The following is a 22,101-nucleotide window of genomic DNA, read 5'->3' as shown; positions in this document are numbered from 1 at the left end:
ATTACTATGTATAACCCAATCCAAAAATGGGCAGAAGATCTAAACTAACAATTCTCCAGTGAAGACATGCAAATGTCCAATAGGCACATGACAAAATGCTCAATATTGCTAATTATCAGAGAAATGCAAATCAAAACTCTAATGAAGTATCACCTCATACCAGTCAGAATGGCCATCATTCAAAAGTCCACAAATGATAAATGCTGGAGAGGCTGTGGAAAAAAGGGAAGCCTCCTACAATGCTGGTGGGAATATTGTTTGGTGCAGCCACTGTGGAAAACAGTATGGAGATTCCTCAAAAGACCAAAAATAGACTTAAATGATTCAGCAATCCCACTCCTGGGTATATATCCAGAGGGAATCTTAATTCGAAAAGACACCTGCACTCCAACGTTCACAGCAGCACTATTGACAACAGCCTATACATGGAAACAACATAAATGTCAGTCGACAGATGACTGGATAAAGAAGTGGTGGTATATTTATACAATGGAATACTACACAGCCGTAAAAATAATAAGATAATGCCATTTGCAGCAACATGGATGGCCCTGGAGATTGTCATTCTAAGTGAAGTAAGCCAGAAAGAGAAAAAAATACCATATGATAACACTTATATATGTAATCTAAAAAAAGACAAATGAACTTATTTACAAAACAAAAAGACTCAAAGACATAGAAAACAAACTTATGGTTACCAGAGGAGAAGGGGGTGGGATGGGATACATTGGGAATTCGAGATATGCAGATACTAATTAATATACATAAAACAGACAAACAACAAATTCATACTGTATAGCATAGGGAACTATATTCAATATCTTGCAGTAAACCTATGGTGAAAAAGAATATGAAAATGAATATATATATGTTCGTGTATGACTGAAGCACTGTGCTGTACACCAGAAATTGACACAACATTGTAAACTGACTACACTTCAATAAAAATAGTTATACACACATTACTACATATAAAATAGATAAACAACAAGGACCTACTATATAGCATAGGGAACTATATTCAATTTGTTGTAATGAGCTATAATGGAAAAACGTCTAAAAAAATTTTTTTTTAATGTACCATCATTACTTTGTGAAGACACAAAAAATGTACTTTCCCAAAGTCAACATAAACTTGCATCTTACACTGCTCCTGCAGCAAGCAAACTTCTGCTGCCCCTTCCAATTTCTAGGTCAATCTGTCTCAACTCATCTAAAAACAGCGCCTGGTGCATCCTCTCCACACACCTAAGTGAAATGCAGACTCTTCACCGTGCCTGAGAAGGCCCTCCTTTCTGAAGGTCATGCCCCCTTCTAAATGGTTATCTTTCTAAACCTCTCTCTCACTGATACGCTTTGCAAACCAACCTGGCTAGTTTCCTCCCTGTTCCTCAAACAGTTTATATTTCCTGCCACCACACCCTCGCTTATACTGTTCCCTCAATCTGAAACGCCCTCCCCTAGAACTCTATTAATCAGAACACTAGTAGGCATTCTTTAAGGAGAGTTCAACTTCCACCTCCTTCTTGAAGTCAACACCAGCGCAGCTGAAAGCAGGCATTCCCTCTAGTCACTGACAGACAGGTTTCTCTCCAACCAGGGAATTAGCTCCCACAGGACGGAGCTATGCCTTCCACTTAGCACCCTCACAGTGCGACCAGCACAGGTGACTAGCACATAGTAAGTGTTCATTAAATACATTTGTTTAACAAACGTACACATAGTGACACATGTGCAGAATGACATCACACCAGAAACAAATGATACCAACCATTTTTACCAAGGTAAATAAGGAGCGGAAGGTTTAAAATGTCATTCTGATCCACCTCAGGTATACTGGGAAAACTACTCAAAACCTATGAATAAAGAAGCCCCAAGAGGGAGGGTATAGCTTAAGTGGTAGAGTGCGTTATTAGCACACACAAGGTCCTGTGTTCAATCCCCAGTACCTCCTCTAAAAATAAATAAGTAAACCTATTTACCTCCCCCACCACCAAAAAAAAAAAAAAGAAGAAGCCCCAAATGCACCCACCAATAAGTCAAAGGACTATGTGGACATTTGATACTATCTCTAGCTAGGGAAGTAAACATCATGTTTCATCAAGGTCAGAAAAAGCTTAAAGCTTAATCAGCACAAAATCACAACGCGGCATTCAAAGTTAGGGCCATGGCCGGGGAGTTTGAAACAGTCTTGGGGTGATGACGATCAGTATTCCCCATCTGAGAAATAGTGACTGCATGACTAAGGCCCTCAGACCTCAAGCCCGGAATGTTAGGCATTTACGCTACATGGTAAATAGCAAGTTTGAAGGCTATGATAAAAGCAGAATCATTTTTTAAAAACAATTTAGCTATTTCATACCTTCAGGAGTCCCCAGTTGGGGACTGAACTATCTAATAAAATATGCATTTTTAGGGTAATGGGAATTATTAAATGGCTGCACCCACAGTGCATTCTTACCCTCCCCAAATATCACGGAGCACCTTACATAATGTCATCTAACATGTAAGTTAAACATGAATAGTTGTCATTTGACTTCTTCAACAGAACAACAGCAACCTTGTCTACCCAAAACAAAAATCATGTCAGACAGTGACAGAGTTTAGGAAAGTCAGGACATACGTCTAAATGTCAACTTCAAAGTTCAGAAACATGATGAAGACAATGAGCACAATAAATAACACTAGCAGCAAACACTTTTATAGCATTTACTACGTGCCAAGCATGGTTCTGAGATCTGTACATATATCAATCTACTTACTTCTCAAAAGAATTCCGATATGTATCACCATAATTCCATTTTACAGATGAGAAAACTGAGGCAAAAATAGCTTAGATAACTTACTCAAGGTCACGTATCTCATAAGGTACAAGGCCAGAATCCACACTCAGAAGGTCTAGCTCCAGAGCCCAGGCTCTCAACCACACGCAACATCCCCTTTCTGTCTAACTCCCAAGACATGCTAGTGTCTATCCCCTTTATCACCTACTGATCAAGTACTTTTTCTCCATTTGCACTGCTGCCTTCCTACCTCTGTGAAACCTGTTTGCTTTAATTGTTCATCAAATAATCCTACACCTTCTTAAGATTTAATAGGATCTTATAGGATGTGATTCTAATGGCCTGTTCTAGGTAATCTCAAGTCAGTTCTTGGTTTGAAGAATTCTCAGCTTTTGAGATTTGAAATTTCAATGGCGCTTCATATTTGTTATCTGAAAGAGGAAGGTAGGTAAACACTTACTAGTATCTGGAGTTTTCTCTTCAGATCTGCCAAATAAAAATTCATATTTGGCCTTGGCAACACTCTGGGAATGTGCTGATGCACTGTTAACCCAAACAAATGTCTCTGCCTGCAAAATTAGAGCAAAATAAAGGCCTCATTAAAAATACATCATAAAATATACATCATAAAGCAATCAACCAACAAGAGAATGGTTATGACATTTCTATGTGATAGAATGCTATACAGCCATTAAAAACGAAACTTGAAAAACAGAACATGACAAAAATCAGAATACGAGGTGATCACAGCAAGATTACAACTATATAAAGAAAAGATAAACATACGAACATCTATAGGCGAATAAGAAAAATATGAAAAGTTTGGCTTGATTTGGGGGCAGAATTATGGCAGAATTTTTTAAAATTAAGTATGCGCTACTTTTTGTCATGAGAAAACTGTATTTTATATTTAGACACATCATTTTCCAAATGATCATCATTACCCACAGCCCACAGCAGGAATATTTCTGTGTATGTGTTCTGCTAAACTATGTCAACAAAAAGTAGTCTTTCCCCAAAAGAGACCCCATTTTTACATAAGCAGGCATACCATTTAGCCAAACAGAGCATAGAACAGAATTATCAGGCATCCCATTTATACCTATTATCCTAAATTTGAGCATCTGTCCCAGTGTCCTTTGGAAATCCTAAATGCACCTTACGGGAAAGAAAAACTGCAAGGATGAATGAAAGCGGCTCACATCACGACTCTGAGTTCCTATCACCCTCCTCCTGGCTGCTTTAGGCAACTGCCAAAAATCAGGAGTGCCTCCCTTCTCCAGCTTAGGATTAATTAAAAATAAGTAACAAAGTAGAAACGTCAAACACAAGAAATCTGACCAAGTCCAATCAGGGAGTCATTATTCTGCCTCTTTACTCTGAGCTCAAAAATTAACCAGGATCCAGGTACTACCACACTGGTTTCTACCCTCTAGTTACGAGACATCTTCTTTCTCATGTCTGAGCAGCAACTAACTATTCACTTCAGGAGAGAGGAGAGCGAAGCAACCAGGCAGCTACTTCAAAGAGGGAAGTTTTATGACTTCTGTTTCATCCTTTGGAGCAGAAACGGTTCACAGCTGTAAGGAGGCCCTCGGTGGGGACATGACCACCTCCACCACCCCCAGCAGACAGGTTCAGTGGGCAGGCCTCTCTTTGTTCCTGAACGCCAGTATCAAAGACCTTCCTGCACAGTTTAGAAACTGCGATTTCTTAAAGTAGCTGTGTAATCATTTAATGTTCACAGTGTGTAAAATTATTCTTTCTGGAAAAGGTACACACTCCTATGGGAGCTACATGCTTCACAGTCACAGGCTGTTAATTATCCTTTCCCCCGACAGAAAGGCAGCATTACTTTTTTTGATGTGTTCAGGGAGCTTCAGGCTGGTAGAGGACACTGGTGCCCTAATTCAGGTGAGGTGGTCAGGACAGGCTCTCTGAGGAACCAACACTGCAGAGTCAAGAAGGAAGAGAGCTGGGGAAGGTCAGAAACATCCATTTCAGCAGAAGGAGGGTCACACGCAATGGCCTCAAAGTATGAAAGGACCAGGCCACCTACACAACTGAAGGAAGGCCAGCATGGTCACAAAATAGTGGGGAAATGGGTGAGTTCAGAGTCTGCCTGGGAAACAGCATGGCAGGGACAAACCCTGGAGAGGAGGCAGGGGCCAAACACACAGGGTGTGTGGGTAAGGGAAAGGCTCTATGGGAAGCCACTGGAGGGTCTGAAATGTATGGCAGTTCGTTAACATTTTTGAAAGACCATTCACTTATACTTTTAAAAGGTCATATGGTTGTTACAGGGGAAGTGGGTGGAGAGAGCCAAGAGGAGGCCCAGCCCTCAGGCAGAAGTGCCAAGGAGACAGTACGGAAGCTGAGACTGGGATGATGGCAGTGGAAATAGAAGGAGATAAACAGGAAACACATTTTATCGGGAGAATCTACTTACATTTTCTGATAAACTGGACGTAAGAGAATAAGGGAAAGGAAGAAATCAAGCATGATTACAGTGGGTAACGTCTCCCAACCACATAGTCCAGGCCAGGCTGCCCTAATGCCACACCCGGGATGTCTCACGCTCTGCTCGGAACAGTCCTCTCGGGTGGGCAGCGCAGCTGCCACCCCAGTCGCACAGGCGGGGAAAGGGAGGCAAGGCAACAAGCGTGTGAGCATCTCGTCCAAAGTGACATAGCTAGTAAGTAAACTGTGGACCCCAGGTTCAGACCCTGAATCCAGAACCCACGACCGGCATGGCTCTGGCATGGCTCCCGGGCACCCGGCTTGGGCGGCTGCTAGCTGGGTGGTGTGCTGGGACGGGGGAGACCAGGGAAGAAGCATTATCAACAGCTTGGATCTGGGCTTCCAAGTGACCTCAGGAAAACAACAGAGAAGAAAATTCTAATGAAAAACTCCATTACTGTCGTGCTAGAAAACAAGAGAATATGCCCTTGATGAAGCACCAGCTTTAAGAAATTCCAGGAAGGTAATTTTTTGACGTACAGTCTCAACTTAAAGAAGAGTTCTTAACCTCAGTTCCATGGGGGTGACCTGTCGTTAGAAATCTGAAGTCTGAAGTCCGATGGGGGGGAAAATGTAACTTTATTTCCATTTACCTTAAACTGCAATTTAGCATTTTTTAAAATGTGAATGTATGTGACAAACCACAGTATTATTACCAGTAACCAGAACTGTGTCACCACCAACAGAAATCATAGCGATTTTTACACCATATAACAGTTACAGCAAGTATCTTCAACTGTCATTCATACTCACCCCTATTTGAGATGATAGTAGTTACTAAGACCTACCACTAAATCTTACTATGAATAAAGAAACACAATGTATTCCCATGTCACAAACCTGTTTAATACTTTGGTAGCCAATATAACTGGTTTCTTTTGTAGCTCTCTGTATATTATTATATACACTTAAAAAGCATTATTCTGACAAGAGAGCCAGAGCTTCACTGGACCTGCAAAAGGGGTCACAGCACAGAAGCAGGTTAAAAGACCCTGTTTCAGAGCATCAGTCCTTCAACTGCAGTTCATGAGCCACCAGTGGCTTTGTATCAATTGTGTGGGTCATGGCCAGATTTTTCTTATAGGTAAGTTAATACACATATATATACACATGTAACAGAATGAAACTGAAAATATCAGAGTAGAGCCCTTGGTAAGAATAATCAGTTTTATGAAACTTTAAAGTCACGTGTGTGTGGGTGGGGGGGGGGGTCATGATGTAAAATGAATTTCTCACCGTGAGTCATGATCAAAACTGTTGGAAACACAGTGCTCTATGGGGTTCTCAAACTTAGGCATGAATTAGCATCCCTACAGGGCTTTCTAAAGCACATATTGGGGAGTTCACCCAGGTTTTCTGACTCAGTGGGTCCAGGATTTTTGGCCTGAGAATTTGCGTTTTCTAGCAATTTTGCAGGTGATGTTGATTTGGTCCAAAGACCAAATTTTGTGAACCACGCTTCAGGCCAATGTTTTTCATACTTTACTGTATATATGAACTTCTTGGGAATCTTGTTAAAATATAGATCACGCAGGTCTGAGGTGGGGCCCGAGACTGCATTCCTAAAACGTTTCAAGAGGATGAGGACACTGGGCCACAGAGCACACCTGTGCTGAGGCTTCGAAATGATCAAAGCACATTCAGATTTTCACAGAAGAGAAAAAAAAAATTTAAAGGATGCTCTAACCAGGAGTAAATTATACCATAGGGCTCCACTCTAATAAAGCACCCCATAATATGACAACTGTGGGCCCAGTCAGGCCCAGAAAAAACATTATCATTCCCATGAGTTGCCCATTGAAATAAAATTCTCTCAGCTCACAGGGGTAATTTTTAAAGCTGGGAGCCGCACTGGTACATCCTCTTCCCAAGCCAAGTGTTACAAATCTTCACCCACCTCCACAACAATTTTTGCCTGTCAAGAAAACTATATTTAAAACATTCAGCACTACTTTTTCCTTCTGTATGACTAACTGAATAATATATATTCTTTTGTTTTATCACAGCAATTTTAGAAACGTAAATGTCGTTAAGAAGTATGAGGTATCAGGTCACAGTAGCAGATGGACTGACTGTCAGATGACCCAGACTTAAATCCCACTTGTGACTTCTACCCAATCGCACACTCATGTTTAGTCTCTGGACTTCAGCTTCCCTATTGATAAAGAGTGTTGTTCATTTATCTCTAAGGTCCCTCCTACTTCTGAAGAACAAACATTCTTCACACTTCTAAGCCCCTTCCATAGGTATTTCATTAAGGAAGAATAACAGAAATCTTCTCCTTATGATAAAATTAACAATGACATGATCACCAAAACCTGCCCTGCATTTAAAGACAGGTGTCCACCACTAAATGGACAGGACAAATAAAATTTCAACCTTACATTTTAGATGGCTTTTAAAATTTACAAAGAATTGTCACCTAATATCATCCAAGTCTCAAGATGTTGCTGATTATAATTAAACAATTTTAGATGCAAGAGAAACACTACTTATGTAAAATAATTCTTTGAATTGCCTAGCTATAAAAAATCAAGAGGAGAATGTAGAAAGTTGCAAGCAAATTTTAGAAATGAAAATAGTTTTCAGTTGGTCTGGGAGGGGAAGCATGGAGAGGGAGAGGCGGAGACGGGCTGAGGGAAGTCTAGGAGGGTGGCGTGCTCCTTCAGGTCCCTATCATTTCAATTTCAGGAGAATGTTCAGAGGATGTGAGGCCCTGTAAGTCAGTCAGAGTTGAGTATTATAAAGTTCCTTAGGCCAGAGAACATTAAAAGCTAAAGCAACAACTATAAAAATAGTATTTCACAAGTCACTCAAAACTAAGACTCGATTCCAACGTTCGCACTGAGCACTTGATCCTGTTCCACCCCATCTGGTCCCATCACCAGCAGAAGTCAGGCCCATGGGAGCAGGGCACCTCGCAGCCCGACTAGGGTGCAGGCAACACTGGACACTTGGTGCCGATGTGGCAAAGGGTGGTAGTTAGGCGCTATGGGCTGAACTGTATCCCCCACAACTCATATGCTGCAGTCCTAGCCCCTAGTGCCGGCGATGTGGCTGTGTTTGGAGACAGGCCTATACGGTCATCAGGGTGGGCCCTAATGCAACATGAGCAGCGCCTCTCAAGAAGAGATGAGGACAGAGACACACACAGAAGGAAGATCACAGGAAGACATGGGGAGAAGATGACCCTGTGAGGCCAAGGAGAGAAACCTCAGAAGAAACCAGCCCTGCGGACACCTTGATCCTGGACTTCCGGCCTCCAGACCAGCTGGCTGTCCAAGCTGCCCCATCTGTGGTACTTCATGACAGCAGCCTAGCGTCAGGGAAGGCTGAAAGAGGTAAGAGTAAATGGGAAGTCCTTCAAGAAGGCAGATAACGTAAGTCTGTTAAAAGGGAACAGAACCAACCAAGCCACACCACAGAACACTCAACAGCGGAGGAAGCGGGGAAGGTGGGAAGCGGAGGGGCCGGCAGAAGTGGGACTGATGAGAAGGAATGGTGATCAAGCTGTTCGACCCCCAGACCCCTACGTCCACTCCACTTGAAAATGCGCCTCCCCGTCCAGGCAGAAGGATGGGTGAGATTTCTCACGAACACCTCTGGCCCGGGGGACACCAGGCACAACTGACACCAGGACACCCGAGGGGAAGCGGGGATTTGTTTGCTGGATGTGACAATGCTTAGACTTGTCTCATCCAACCTGTGGAATGCTGCACCCTGGACATTACCCTGCAGACAGGAGATCTAAGAGCTTTCAGTGCAGAATGCAACCAGCCCAAAAAGAAAGACCTAAATAGTTACATGAGGGGTCAACTGATCGATGGCCTGACCAGAGCCTCCCACAGCGAAGTGCAGAATCTCTAGTAGACACACTAGCATATGACACTGGATTCTTTACTTTCCGTGACTATAAGTTTTTTTAAAATACAGACCAGCTATTTTGCAGAATGTTGTTCAACAAAGGTTTGCCTTTATATTTCCTCCTGATTATGTTCAGATTTTCCATCTTTGACAGGAATATCACAGAAGTGACATTCTCTCTGCATCCTGCTTAGAGGCACAGGATTTCAATTTGTCCCATTACTGATCATAGTCACTTTAATCTGCCAGGCCTCTCCACTGTCAACTTAAACTTTCTCTCTGTGATTAATTAGTATTCTATGGAAAGACATAGAAACTATTAAATTCCTCATCAAACCTGCAAATTATAACTTCACTTATTTTTATCAGTAAGGACTGAATTTACTATTTTATCCAATGGGTTGCGATCCACTATTTTCATTATTCATTTCAATGCTCAAGTTGCCTGGTTTGGGCCAGGGGAAGCGCTTTCCAGCTGGCTCTGTGTCTCTTCGACATGTCCCCTTCGTTCTCTGAGCACGTCTTCACCTTCTGGTACAACAGGATGTTCCAGGCTTCTCCCTGGAATTAGCCATTTCTTTAAAAACAAAACAAACCGAAAAACCTTGGTCCTTTTTAATGAACAATATTATTCAGTATTTAGATACAAGAACTGGACACTGGGAGGCTGCATGTGCTCAGAGACTAGGTCAGGGGACAGAGCTGGGAAATTTTAAACAGACATGCATGCACACACAGGCACACACACACACTCTGCGGCAGGCTGAATAAGGGCCCCCTAAGATGTGCACATCCTAATTCCCAGAGCCTGTGAGTGCTGTGGTACATGGCAAAGACTCTGAAGATGTGATTATGGTTTTCATATAAGGAAACTATCCTGGATAACCCAGGTGGACCAAGATGTGTGACGGAAGAGAAGAAAGCGAGAGGAAAGCAGAGTGAGACAGAAGATGCCACGCTATTAGATGGAGGAAGGGGCTAGGAGCCAAGGAATGCAAGGAATGGAATTCTAGGCTGGAAACGGCACGGAAACTGACCCTTCCTACCGTCTCCAAAGAAACCACTGCCCTGCTGGCACCTTGATTTTAGCCCATAAAATTCACTTTAGACTTCTGGCCTATGGAACTACATGGGATAAACTTCTATTGTTTTAAGCCACCAAGTTTATGGTACTTTGTTATAGCAGCCATAGGAAATTAATGCAGGCACAGAAAATAGAGATACAAATACACACTTTTATATTGATGTTTATTTCTGTATCTATCTAATAAAAAAAAGTTCACACTCAAAGTTTTTCCATAAATATGCCTCTGCTGCTCTCAAGTACAAATGAGTTGTTAATGAAATAATCACAAGACAATGAGTAATTGTTATTCCACTTATATTGTTCCTCGTTAGTGCAGTTCATCCAAATGTACTTTGCTCTTCCACTGTAATTAAGATATTTGTATTGCTGAAAAACAAACAAAATCAACCATTCCTTCAGTTTACCTGGCTACAAAGAAAGAGATTCGAATCCTGTCGTGTGCATCATTTCTCCCTTTAAAAATATATCTGACATGTGCCTGCACATAAACAAGTGGAAAAACACCCATGTTTGAGAAGAGGGGACAGACCCCATAATCTGCAATTCCCTACAACCAGCCCCTACTCCCCCGACAGACTGATTGGATAGAGATTCCAAAAGCCAGTAATAGAAGCAAGTAAAATCAGGACAGAGAGCCTCTCAAAAGCAAAAGAAGTCAAAGACAGCCAGGAGACAAATGGGATAACAGAACGTCCACATATTCCTTTCTAAAGGTTAGAAACAGCATCCAAACCAAAGGGCAGCGCAGGAATGGACTAGCAGACTAAGGAGAAGGCTGTGGGGGGAAAGTGGGACTCAGCCCCTCACCTGTCACTATCCAGCAGGCTGCCAGCGCGTGCTCACTGTGTGAGCAGAGAGACAGGAGCTGAATTCGTGGCCTTTTTAAAAGCCCCTGGAGGTCCATTCCCATTCTCCCACCAGCTGCTGTCTGTTCACTCGGCCCGTTTCCTGAAAGCACACTCCCCTGGGAGGACAAGCGGGGTTCTGCTGCTCCTCCAGGCTCAAAGCCAGCCCAGTGAGGGCGGCAGGAAGCTCCAGAGCAGAGGCACCGAGTCTCCACGCTGCCGTCCACTGACACGCGCGTCAGGTCAGAGGGAAGCAAGCCTTTGGCCAACTCAAAGGACTGTTCCCTTGATAATCTGCAACTTGGAACCATTCATAGTTGTCTTCTGACCAAATGGAAGACTATATGCTCCTTCCAGGAACTGCGCCTGCCCTGGCGAGGCTCTGAATTCACAACACATCACAGCTTATTACAAATGGTGAGAGTGGCTTTTATTTTATTTATTTATTTATTTATTTATTTATTTATTTATTTATTTATTTATTTATTTATTTATTTTTGGAGTGTGTTCTGGAAAGTTAGGGGCTGAGACACTAGGAAGACAAATATTCATTTGTAACAAAGCCTCCCCCAAAACAAATGTAAGACACAGGGATCAAGTTTTCCTCACAGCTCGCTCACTAAGACACCAAGTGATTAACGTGTTGGCGAGCTTCGGAGAAAGAATTTATAAGAAAACTAGCAATCAAACGTGATGATCTCACAAGGCAGCCTCTGCAGGTCGCACCGTTTCATGTCAGTAGTGACAGAGGGCGAGGCCCCTGGCGGCAGGTGTGCAGACCCAGAGCTCAAGTCTCCCTCTGCCTTTCTCGTCTCCCTGCCTTCTTGCCTCCCTCAGGTTCTGGACGTGTGTGCTTCTGATCATGCTTAAAACTAATAAATGAAAGAGACAATGTAAAGATCCACGTTTTAAGCAGGAAAGCATACGTGTGTAAGCCTCCGAACACCCCTCCTTACGTGCTACAGACTGGCGGCCTGGGTTCTCACCCAGGAGGCTGCAGCCTTCCACACATGAGGATTTAAACTGGCTAACACAAGGGAATGCCAGAAAGCCACAGAGGACTCTGAAAGTCAGCCTGGCATAATCAGGATCGTCCAGAGGAAATCAAGCAGATGCTGAATAGCCACATTCACAAATGCACCTCTACATACTCAAAAAAAAAAAAAAAAAAAAAAAGAGGAAGGCAAGGTACTGAGAACAATCAAAACCAGCAGCACACAAAGCAGACGGGGACTACAGGGTCACAGAAAGTGTTCGTAAGTATTTTTGCTCAGTCCTTATCAACTCAGCAACCTCAAAAAAAAACCTCGAAACCTTGGCAGAAATACCACAAAGAAATTACAGAAGTGAAAACTAAGTATCAGCTTAGCCACCTGAATCTAAACGTCGCAAATATAAAAGTGTCTTCAGTTATTTCAAAGGTTCCATTAACTTCCCTTTTTTTTAAATTTTGATTTCTTTTTTAATGGAGGTCCTGGCGACTGAACCCAGGACCTCAAACATGCTAAGCAGGTGCTCTCCCACTGAGCTATCCCCTCCCTCCTGGTTCCACTAACTTCTGAAACAAAATTAAATCCACACTAATTTTTTTAAAACGGGTCACTTGGCACTTTGACAAGAAGGAAAAATAGGTGCTAACTGTGAATTCAAGGTGGGAAGCATGAGAAGTAAGTGTCTTCTCACCTGGTTTGCTAATCTTTATAACCCTTAACTTGAAAGTCCCATCTGGGTGGCAGCTGTGTGTTTTAGTAAAACGTGTCCTATCTGGAACTGGAGCCTACAAGAAGACATACTAAAGACTGTTCTTGATTAAGGTAGAGAAAACCAACCAAAAGTTTCTTCTCAAAGAAGGTATGAGTGATCAAATAAATTCTTATTTTCTAAATACAAAGTATGTCATTGACCCAATGTATGCCTGTATAGATGGAGAACATTGCTGCATGTATGGAGAAAAAAGTGCCTCTGGGCAAACACAAACGTTCCGAAAGCCATAAAATCCAGGCTGAAATTTAAGCTAAAATAAGCACATGAAGCGTCAGGAATAATATAATCACTGCATTAATTTCGACAAGAAAATATACAGTCCACCAAAATTTTACCAAAACAATCTCCAAGCATGTGCCCCTCTTGAAAAACACCAATTGATCATGAGTTTGGTATCAGAAAGAAAATCAGACCCACCGAGGTCATGTGACTTTTCTGTACTGTTAAACTTCACTGTAATAAAATGAGAGGGAAAAGAGAAAGAAGGAAAATCAGAAAAGTAAGATCATCCCCCTGGGAAGCATCCTGGTTCTTCCTGCAGAACATAAATCCCGACCAGATGATACAAGCCTCTCATCCCTGGCTGTTAACAGGCGCCCATTATGAAGAAATGAGCTGAGGTAAAGGCTCTATAAAACACACACCTGTCAAGCCAAGGTAAAGAAGGGCACCAAAGACAACACAGCATAAGGTCCTGAAAACAGAAATTTCACAAAAAATTCCAAGTCAATTTTCAGACTACTAACACTAGGTATCAACACTCTCGGTGGAATTTTTTCATGGAATTTTATATTTTAATTTACAGTGATGTAGAAAAGTGAAACATTATGCGGGTGCCTAAGAGCCTTGTTAATTACCAGTAAAGTCATTTCTTCAAAGTATTCTGACAAGGCAATTGCCTGATTTTTCCACTGATAACTTCTTAGCATCCTAGCTTCAGGAAAGTTTGGATGGGCAGTCAACAGGTAAAAGACACAGCACAAACAGACAAAAGGATCTGGATTTTGATTTAAAAGACGATCTCCTTTCTTTAGACTTAAGCATTGTCAAGACACCCACACTACCTGCAATACTAAAAATGTTCCCATTTTACATGTTTAGCTTTTACAAAGACACAAACTATTCCTCATAAGTCATAATGAGTAAACTTCTCAGAAACAAACCGCTTACGTAAACATGTTAAAAGTAAATGATTCTTCCAGGACTATGGGGCACTGAGGTCCCATGTGGCCAATTACGTCTTCAGGGACATCGAGGTGTCCTCATACACAGAAGCTAGGGATCTGAGAATCGTCCTGTCCGACTCACACTTGAGAAGGATAACACAGGAGGGACACACTCTGGAGCAGTGTTTCTGCTGGTCCAGGGACACCCTGCACCACAGTCCCCAGAGGTGCTTGTGGATAAGCCGCAGGCCGCTGGACTTCACAGGCCCAGGAGTCAGACTCCTGACTCTCCCCTCCCCTCTCACTGATTCTTGGGCTGCTGCAGTTTGAGAGCTGCTATGCTGGAGCTCCACGGGGGATACACGTGAGTCCTCAGAACAGACGAGGGAACAGCAGGCAGCTGACATCAACGGACAAGCCCGTTGCTCTGAGGCCACCTCCACCATCCCTACAACACAAACCACCACCACAGAACACCTGGGGAAATGCACCGGGAGGACTTTTGGCTTACTGCAGGCATCTCACAACTGATGTTAAGGTTGTTAGTTTAGGAATGGCTTTAAATTTGTGCCGTGAGTGCAAACAATGCTGTCAGCCATAAAGCTGCTTTGGGACCTGAGCAATGCAAGGGGCACAGCACAGGGAAATGCTCCCTGCTACTACAGAGGCCAGGCTGTCCTCACAGACAGTGCACGACCTAAACGCTGAGTGAACACCTAGTAAGTCAGAAAAAGGGAAGGAAAAACATAGGAAGTTGAGAGAAAGGGACATTGATGGGAAAATGGTATCATCTGAAGACTGGAGGCCACTGGGGAAGTGCGGGACAAGCTCAGAAGTGGCAGGGAGCCCGGTGAGGCTGCCCACAGGGTGGCGGAGAGGCTGGAGACGGGGGCAGACGAGTGCTGCTCCTCCTGCAAGGGCTTCCACTCACTCGGGGATCCTGCTAATGCTCCAGCTCTGCTTCCACAGATCTGCGCAGGGGCTGAGAGCCTGCGTTTCTAACAAGTTCCAGGTGTTTCTGATGCCGTTGGTCTGGGGATGGTACTTCAAATAGAAAGGAAGCAAGTGATGACACCCAAGAGGCAGAGTCACACCGAAGAGCTCCAATGTCAGGCTAAATGGCTGGACTTTGGAATTCAGTTATTTGGTGTTCAATTTAAGGGAGGGGGTATTTAGAAGTTTCTGAATAAGAGAGATCTCATCACTAGAGAAAAATCAGGTAAGAAAAATCTTTATGCCAAATTACTAACCAAATCTCTCTTAGAAGATGTCTTATTTTGTTTTGTCACTTTAATATTTTCTCAGTTTTAGTTAATATTGTACATAAACTTGAGGCAACTCTGGCAAGGTATCAGTGCTTTACATATATCCCTCTCTAGACTAAATCTTTTTTTTTTTTTTTTTGATAACAGAAAACACAGTTAACAGATAAAAAGAAAAGGACTGAGGATTTTGCACTTTCTTGCCTGCCCACCCCATCTTCTCTGGCCCATTCAGCGGAGGCCATACGCCAAAGCTTCTGGTCACTGCTTTATCACTATTCCTGATGGCAACCAGGGTTCCTGTTTATAAACATGACAGAGGTAACCAACAGTCAAGTCTTCCCCACCTCGTCCCCACCCCCCACCATGACTACAATTACTTCAAACTCAGTAAGAGATGAGTGCCAATTCCTGGAGCACATTATCAGTCACCTCAACATACCTGAGCCTCAGAATAAATAATCTCTCAGGAAGGAAGGGTGACTGACTGCACACAACTCAAGAAATGAATCTAACTCAGGAGACACAAAGGTCAGAAGGGCCCCAAGAGTCCAGATCCCCAGAGCTCATCCCATGCCATCCCATAATCTCCATCCTCTCCATCCAACTTAGCACTGGAGAGATGACAGAGACAGAAATCAGCATTTGCGGAATTTCTTTCCACTATTCCATTACGGTCTGGAAAGGGAGGGACATAAAAAAGAAACAGGAGTTAGGTAAGTAGACTGAACTCAATACCTGATCTCAGCATTCTGCAGGACACCCTCTCAGCCCCACAGTAATACTGTAGAACACAGCATTGTCTAAGGCTCCTGTGAGGCTCTCTAGCAGGAAACCCCTGCCTGCCAAAGCCCATGCGATCGCAGTTAACAATGAAAACGCACTTGCACGTGAGCGCAGCGTAGGTGCAGCAAGCGTGACCCAGAAACCCAGTGACCTGTGCAGCGTGGTACAGGAGGCTTAGGCCTGGACGCTGCAGACGCTCGCCATGGCAAGCTCACACAGTGCTGGCATGTAAAGAGATGTAACCCATTTAGAAGATAATTTGGCTATTGGCTATCAAAATCTGAAAAGTACATAGCATTTTAGCAACTCTACTTGTAGGAATTTATTCCACAAAAAAAAATCTACATGCCAAAGAAGATGGTGAAACAATGTTCATTTCAGCAAAATACAAGAAACATCTATCAACACGGCCTAGTTAACTATACAGAATATAACGAAACACAATAGAGATGTTAAGAAAACAATGAGGAAGGCTTTATGCACTGTACAAGAACTATCTCCCAGATACATTATTAAGTAACAAGAGTAAAGTGGAAAACAGTATGTAGAATATGCAACATTTATGGGAGGGGAGGTGTGTACAGACACACACACACAATCTCTGGTAACAGACTGTCAGGGGAACTCACTGGGTTTCTGAGATTAAAGAAAGACTTCCACTTTATAGCTCCTACCCTTTTGTATTTATTATTTACTTATTTATTTATCACTTACCATGTATTATTATTTCCAATGTTGGAAGTTCTTTTGGTTTGTTTGGGTTTTTTTCCCCCCAATTCATGGCTTCCTTTCGAGCATTCAAGGAGTTAGAGAAAACATTTACACGTCTTCACGTGAAGGAAAATTGCAGGTCAGTCTCACAAAACTAAATGTTAATATAATTTACTACACTGACAAATCAAAAGAGAAAAACCTGTATGACTGTCAGAATTTACGCAGAAAACTATTTGATGAAATGCAACATCAATTCATTATTTTTCAAAAGAAGTTTTAGCAAACTAGGCATAGAAAGGAACTACTGTAATCTGGAAAAGGCATTACAAAACAATTCAGAGTAAACATCATACTGGTGAAATTCCCTTCCAATACGTCCTATAAGCAAACAGCACAAAGGTGTTTACTGGTAACTCTTCCTTTGGGAAAGAGAACCCCTCTAAAAGACCCTACATGTAATTTCAGGGTATTTCACGGCATCTTACTTCAGAATTTCCAAAGCCAGAAGTACCATGAATTCCAAGTGAAGAAGCCTTTAAAGTAAATGCTAAAAAAAAATGTTTCTTTAAAACGTAGAAACGAGAATCCATTCTATAGCACTATCAGATTATAAATAAGCCTTTACACTTAAAGTGTTCAAAAAAACTGAATAGGTCCTCATCTACAAAATGAAGAGCGGACTGTGCAGCCCTGCACCGTCTGGCTCCCAGCTCCCATTCCAACTTGTATCTCTCATTGCCCCTACACTAACGACAGTGTTCATCAACTCAGAGTTTAATGCCTGTGACGCCACCATTCCTGTCCTTCCACCCTCTTCTCCCAAGCTCTCATCCAACCAAGAGAGAAATGGGAGTCGAGACACCATCTTTATCACTGATGAAGCTGGCGAGAGAACAAGCTATAGACCTGTAGGAAGAATTACGTGACTTTCCCAGTCACTGACACACCCCAGGCCACCCCCACGGCCAAGCCTGTTAATGCAGAAAAGGCCAACCACAGGCCGACTCTGAACAGACGCACAGCAGGCGTTGAGCTGAGGGTCTTCATTCCTTTTCCCCAATTCACCAATCAGGTAAGTCACTCCTCTTCCCATCAAGGTCCTTCTGCCTGGAAATGAGGTCCTTCTGCCTGGAAACGTGAGGCCAGGCAAACTTAGGTTGCTTCACTAATACTCAACCGTATTTTTCCAGGCACCGCACAAGTCCCACCTCGACCTGAAAACCATCCCATCCCAGACAACATTTACCGTGTTATCCTTTCCTTGGGCTTCCGATACCACTTAATGCCTGTGCTACTTTTGTTTCAGCACTTACAGTAACATCTCTTGTACTCATGAGCAGTCTGTTAAGATAAAGCAGACAATAAAGCCCCTGATCCTGGGATGCTACTTTATCTCTCTTTGAATTCTCATCACTTAGATGCATGCCCTGAACAAAGACAACACTCAACTATCCACTTATTTTGAAAAATTATTAATGTCAGAATGTGGAATGTAGTCTTTGATAGGTAAGAAGGACTCCTAATTAAGGAAGAAACATGATTAAGAAGTGTTTTCTGAAGATGAATGGTCAATGGCATGTCTGGTTAGAAGACAAGAAGACACAAAGCAGCAGCAAGAGGGAAACCACAGCTATTTAGATGTGATTTGGAAAAGCAATAAATTAGAATAATGGAAGGCCGTCCAATAAAGAATAAAAACAAATCATGAAAACAGATTAGGAGATGCACATATACACCAGGGGCTGCTGTAAGTCACTAGCTGACAATACAATGCTGCTTCCATGATTTTGCTAACACACCAGGGCCACTGAAAATGGAAGGTCGTAAGTCATGGTTACACTCTTTCTACGTACATAACCAACAGATCCCAGACAGATCCTCATTAGAGTTCCAAGCTAAATTGAAAAGAATAATGAAGATGATTTAAGGAGCTAAGAGGAAACTTCTGGAGGGAATAAAAAGGCTGAGCAAATACAAATAATTTCTGAGGGGTAATCATACCCCTGAAGACTAGAAGTTAAAGAGAATACAGCAATTAGACAGTTTACAACTCCACTGAAAAATGGAGAAATGCAGCAAGAGAGAAATCTTAGCTAAATACGGAGGAGGAACTCTCTAAGCATAAGCACTGTTAATGAAGCAGTGATGGAAACAATACTAAACAATGCTATCTTTTTTAGTCAACTCAATACGGGAGTCCACACAGTTGTAACACAATGGAACAGCAGCCTACGACAGAGAAGGTTATTATTTAAGCTCTCTAAAGACAGAAGACAAAAACAACAATTGAAGAGCCATTAAAAATATACACAGAAGGTATCTGTAGATATAATTATTTCCCTAGAGAGGTCTTTAAAATTGCTGCAAACAGCATGATAAATCAAATACCCGTCTAACAAAAATATTGCTCAGTCCCAGTCAGTGGTGTGGTGCTTCCTCCACTGCCCAGAGCTCACGCCTTCTAGCCCCTAAGAGACATCACTTGCTTTCCTGATGAAACCATATAAAATCAAAGACACTGACTTCCATCTTGTAAAAATTTTATATCAGTTTCAAAATGAAGATAAGTCGACTATGACTCTTAAAACCTTGTCATGCCTATCAGGAACTCCCTTTTAAAAACTCTCCGACGTTAAAAAACTTAGAAATCTTTGGTTGGCTTTAAAGCTGAGAATCTATACAGACAAAGCTAAAGGATTTTCTGGGGGTGGGTAATGTTGTTATTGAAAAAATGGCCAACTAGATTGCTAATGCAATTCCACTGAGATGTCTTTTTTTTCCACTGGGTAAAAAGATTTGTCAGACTGAGGTGGGGCTCGTCGTTACCCCGGTCTGACAGCCAACCTGGTGCCTGGACGCTCCCGCAGCATCCTGAAGTTCAGACACCGCCAACTGCTGAAGAATTGACTACCTTAGACAGCTTTTATTGGTTAAAAATATTTTTTAATTTAAAAAAGTCAGGTATGCTTACAGACTACGAGGCAAGCACTGTGCTAGTAACTTCATATACCTTATCACCTTAATAACTTCAAAGCCCTACACTGGGGTTCTAGGCTCTATCCTCCCTCCTGTGTCAAAGACAAGGAGACACAGAAAGGTTAAAGGCCACAGAAGGCAACCAGTGGAGCCAAGATTTCCCATGACCTTTGGAAGAGTTCTACTTAAACGCCATATATATTCCCAACCATTGCAAACCACAAAGAACTTGCCCCCTTTAATTTCTGCTTCTAAAACTAAAAATTTCCTTCAAAACTTTTCTTATGCACCTACCAGGTCCTGTAAGGTTTCTCTTGTGCTGTGGATTCCTGTGGATTCCCAGTTTATACATGGGTTTTTTTCTTATTTTATCATTCTTAACTAGCAACAAATAAAATGCAAAACACCAGCAAGACAAAATCAATTCTCTTTTTTCAAAATTATTCAGAAAGGTAAGCAGAGGCCATCAAAACATTTAAAAATTAGAACCAATGATCAGTTCCTTACATTTATCTTGCCCAGGAATCTTTGCTACATTACACAGTTCGGAACAAATAAATGACACGAGGTAGGGGTTAAGGAATGGCCAGTAGTAATGGTTCAGGTGTAAATAACTTATTAATAGTATTCCAAATTTAATGAAGTAGCAATATTTTAAGGCTTTGCTTATAGCTAAACAGAAAGGCCACACTACTGCAAATGAAGTTCCCATGTCACTGGAAAGAGGAGGAGGCGCCAAGCTGCCCCCACCACGGGGCCACTCATCCCACACACTCCATACTTGTACTGCGTGCTTGCTTCCTCGATGTGATTGTTGGTACCTGCTTCAGGTCAATTTAGTCCCAATCAGTAGGCCTTCTTCATGTACAGAGGAAAGAAAAGTTCCAAAAAATATGGAATTGATGCATTCCAGCACTTTCTATAAAAAAATTACAGTACCTGATTAAAAAGTCAGCACATACATGCAGTGTCTACCTGTATCTGCCTGACGTACAGGCAAAAGAACTCAAACCAAGCTCTAAAAAGGATTATTTTCTGATTCTGATTAATATCTCTTGTTACACTGCACAAAACTTAGCACTTGACTCCTTAAAACCTGAAGAGCTTCCTTTCCGACCCCAAGGACCGGGCTGCCTCACCACCCGTTCACAGCCTAAGCGGAGACTGCTTCTTACAGCTGTGTCACGAGCAAGCAGCTACTCGCAACTTCGCTACAGCAAGGATGCCCTCGCTCTCCAGAGCCGCCAAGTGCCAGGCGGCTCAGAACTGGCTGCTTTTTCCCAAAGAGGCACAAAAGACTCCTGTGTCTACAATATTCTCAACTCACTAGGCACCAGTGATCTCCATTTTACATCCAAGCCACCCCTTCTGCGTATTTTGAAAAGCAAAGAAAATGCAGTATTACAAAGTGATACAGATTTCTTCACTGGGTTATATAACAGAACTAGGATTATAATTAGTGTTGCTTTTAAGTCAGATTTTTTGCTTTTACAGTCCTAAAATTTTTTTTTAAATCCCAGCCCTAAAATGTTTAAGTAGATCCCTAAAAATATAATTTGCATGACCAATTTATTCTTCATTGAAGCTCAGCTCATAAAAAGGTTCATTCATGTTAAAAAGCTATTTTTAAATGTGCCTAAGTCACTGCTTAGAGCTCACTGACAATTGAGCATTATACTTCTACGGAATTTTAAAGGTTCAAAATCATATTTCTCCCATCTCATTTCCACCTCCCCTAATTCTGCATCCTGAATATCAACATTATTTTAAACTTTGCTGTTTTCTATTACAGTAGCTTCATTCACTGGTTATTCAGAAATAACATCTTTCAGAACACTGTGGCTTTGAACAGTAACACCAGTCAGGATTGGTTACCACATCCTGCCAAAGCCCAAAGGCGTTTTCTCCAAATGAAGTCAGAGAGGATCTACTTGTGGGGAGGAGGCCTCGCCCTCCAGGAACCAGCATCACTAGTGGGCCATTCACAGAAGGACCACAGACCTTACTGGCAAGGCCTGCTGCTCTCTCATTCCACCACCCCCGCCCCTTGGCGGCGACACCATGGGGCACATCCCCTGGTGAGAATGCATGTCACCTTGCCAGAATGACAATTTACTGCTCAAGTAGGGCACAAGGTCTAAACTACAGTCTAAAAAATTGCAGCCAACAGTTACTGAAGAAGCTGAGCTCCCACAAACCCATGAAGTTGCAAAATGCAGTAAGAGGTCTACAGAAGGGGTCCGATCCAACATGCAGGAGAAAGCTTGCAGGGTTCTTGTGACGGACGGCAAGTTAAAACATGCGAAGCCCAAGGCCTGCTCTGCATTTCGACAC

General features: G+C 42.4%; 1 protein-coding gene across 1 annotated transcript in view; it reads right to left on the bottom strand.

Moving 5' to 3' along the window:
• The window catches only part of PSD3 (pleckstrin and Sec7 domain containing 3), a 526,938-nt gene that overhangs the window by 322,364 nt on the left and 182,473 nt on the right, over positions 1-22,101 (bottom strand). Inside the window, 1 exon segment of the mRNA XM_032468468.1 lies at positions 3,244-3,352. Within this exon segment, the coding sequence (XP_032324359.1) occupies positions 3,244-3,352 (109 nt within the window).

This window comes from Camelus ferus, chromosome 26 (genome assembly GCF_009834535.1).
Source record: "Camelus ferus isolate YT-003-E chromosome 26, BCGSAC_Cfer_1.0, whole genome shotgun sequence".
Classification (NCBI taxonomy): Eukaryota; Metazoa; Chordata; class Mammalia; order Artiodactyla; family Camelidae; genus Camelus; species Camelus ferus.
Note: the sequence above shows the minus strand (reverse complement) of the source record. Positions and strands in the feature narration are given on the sequence as shown.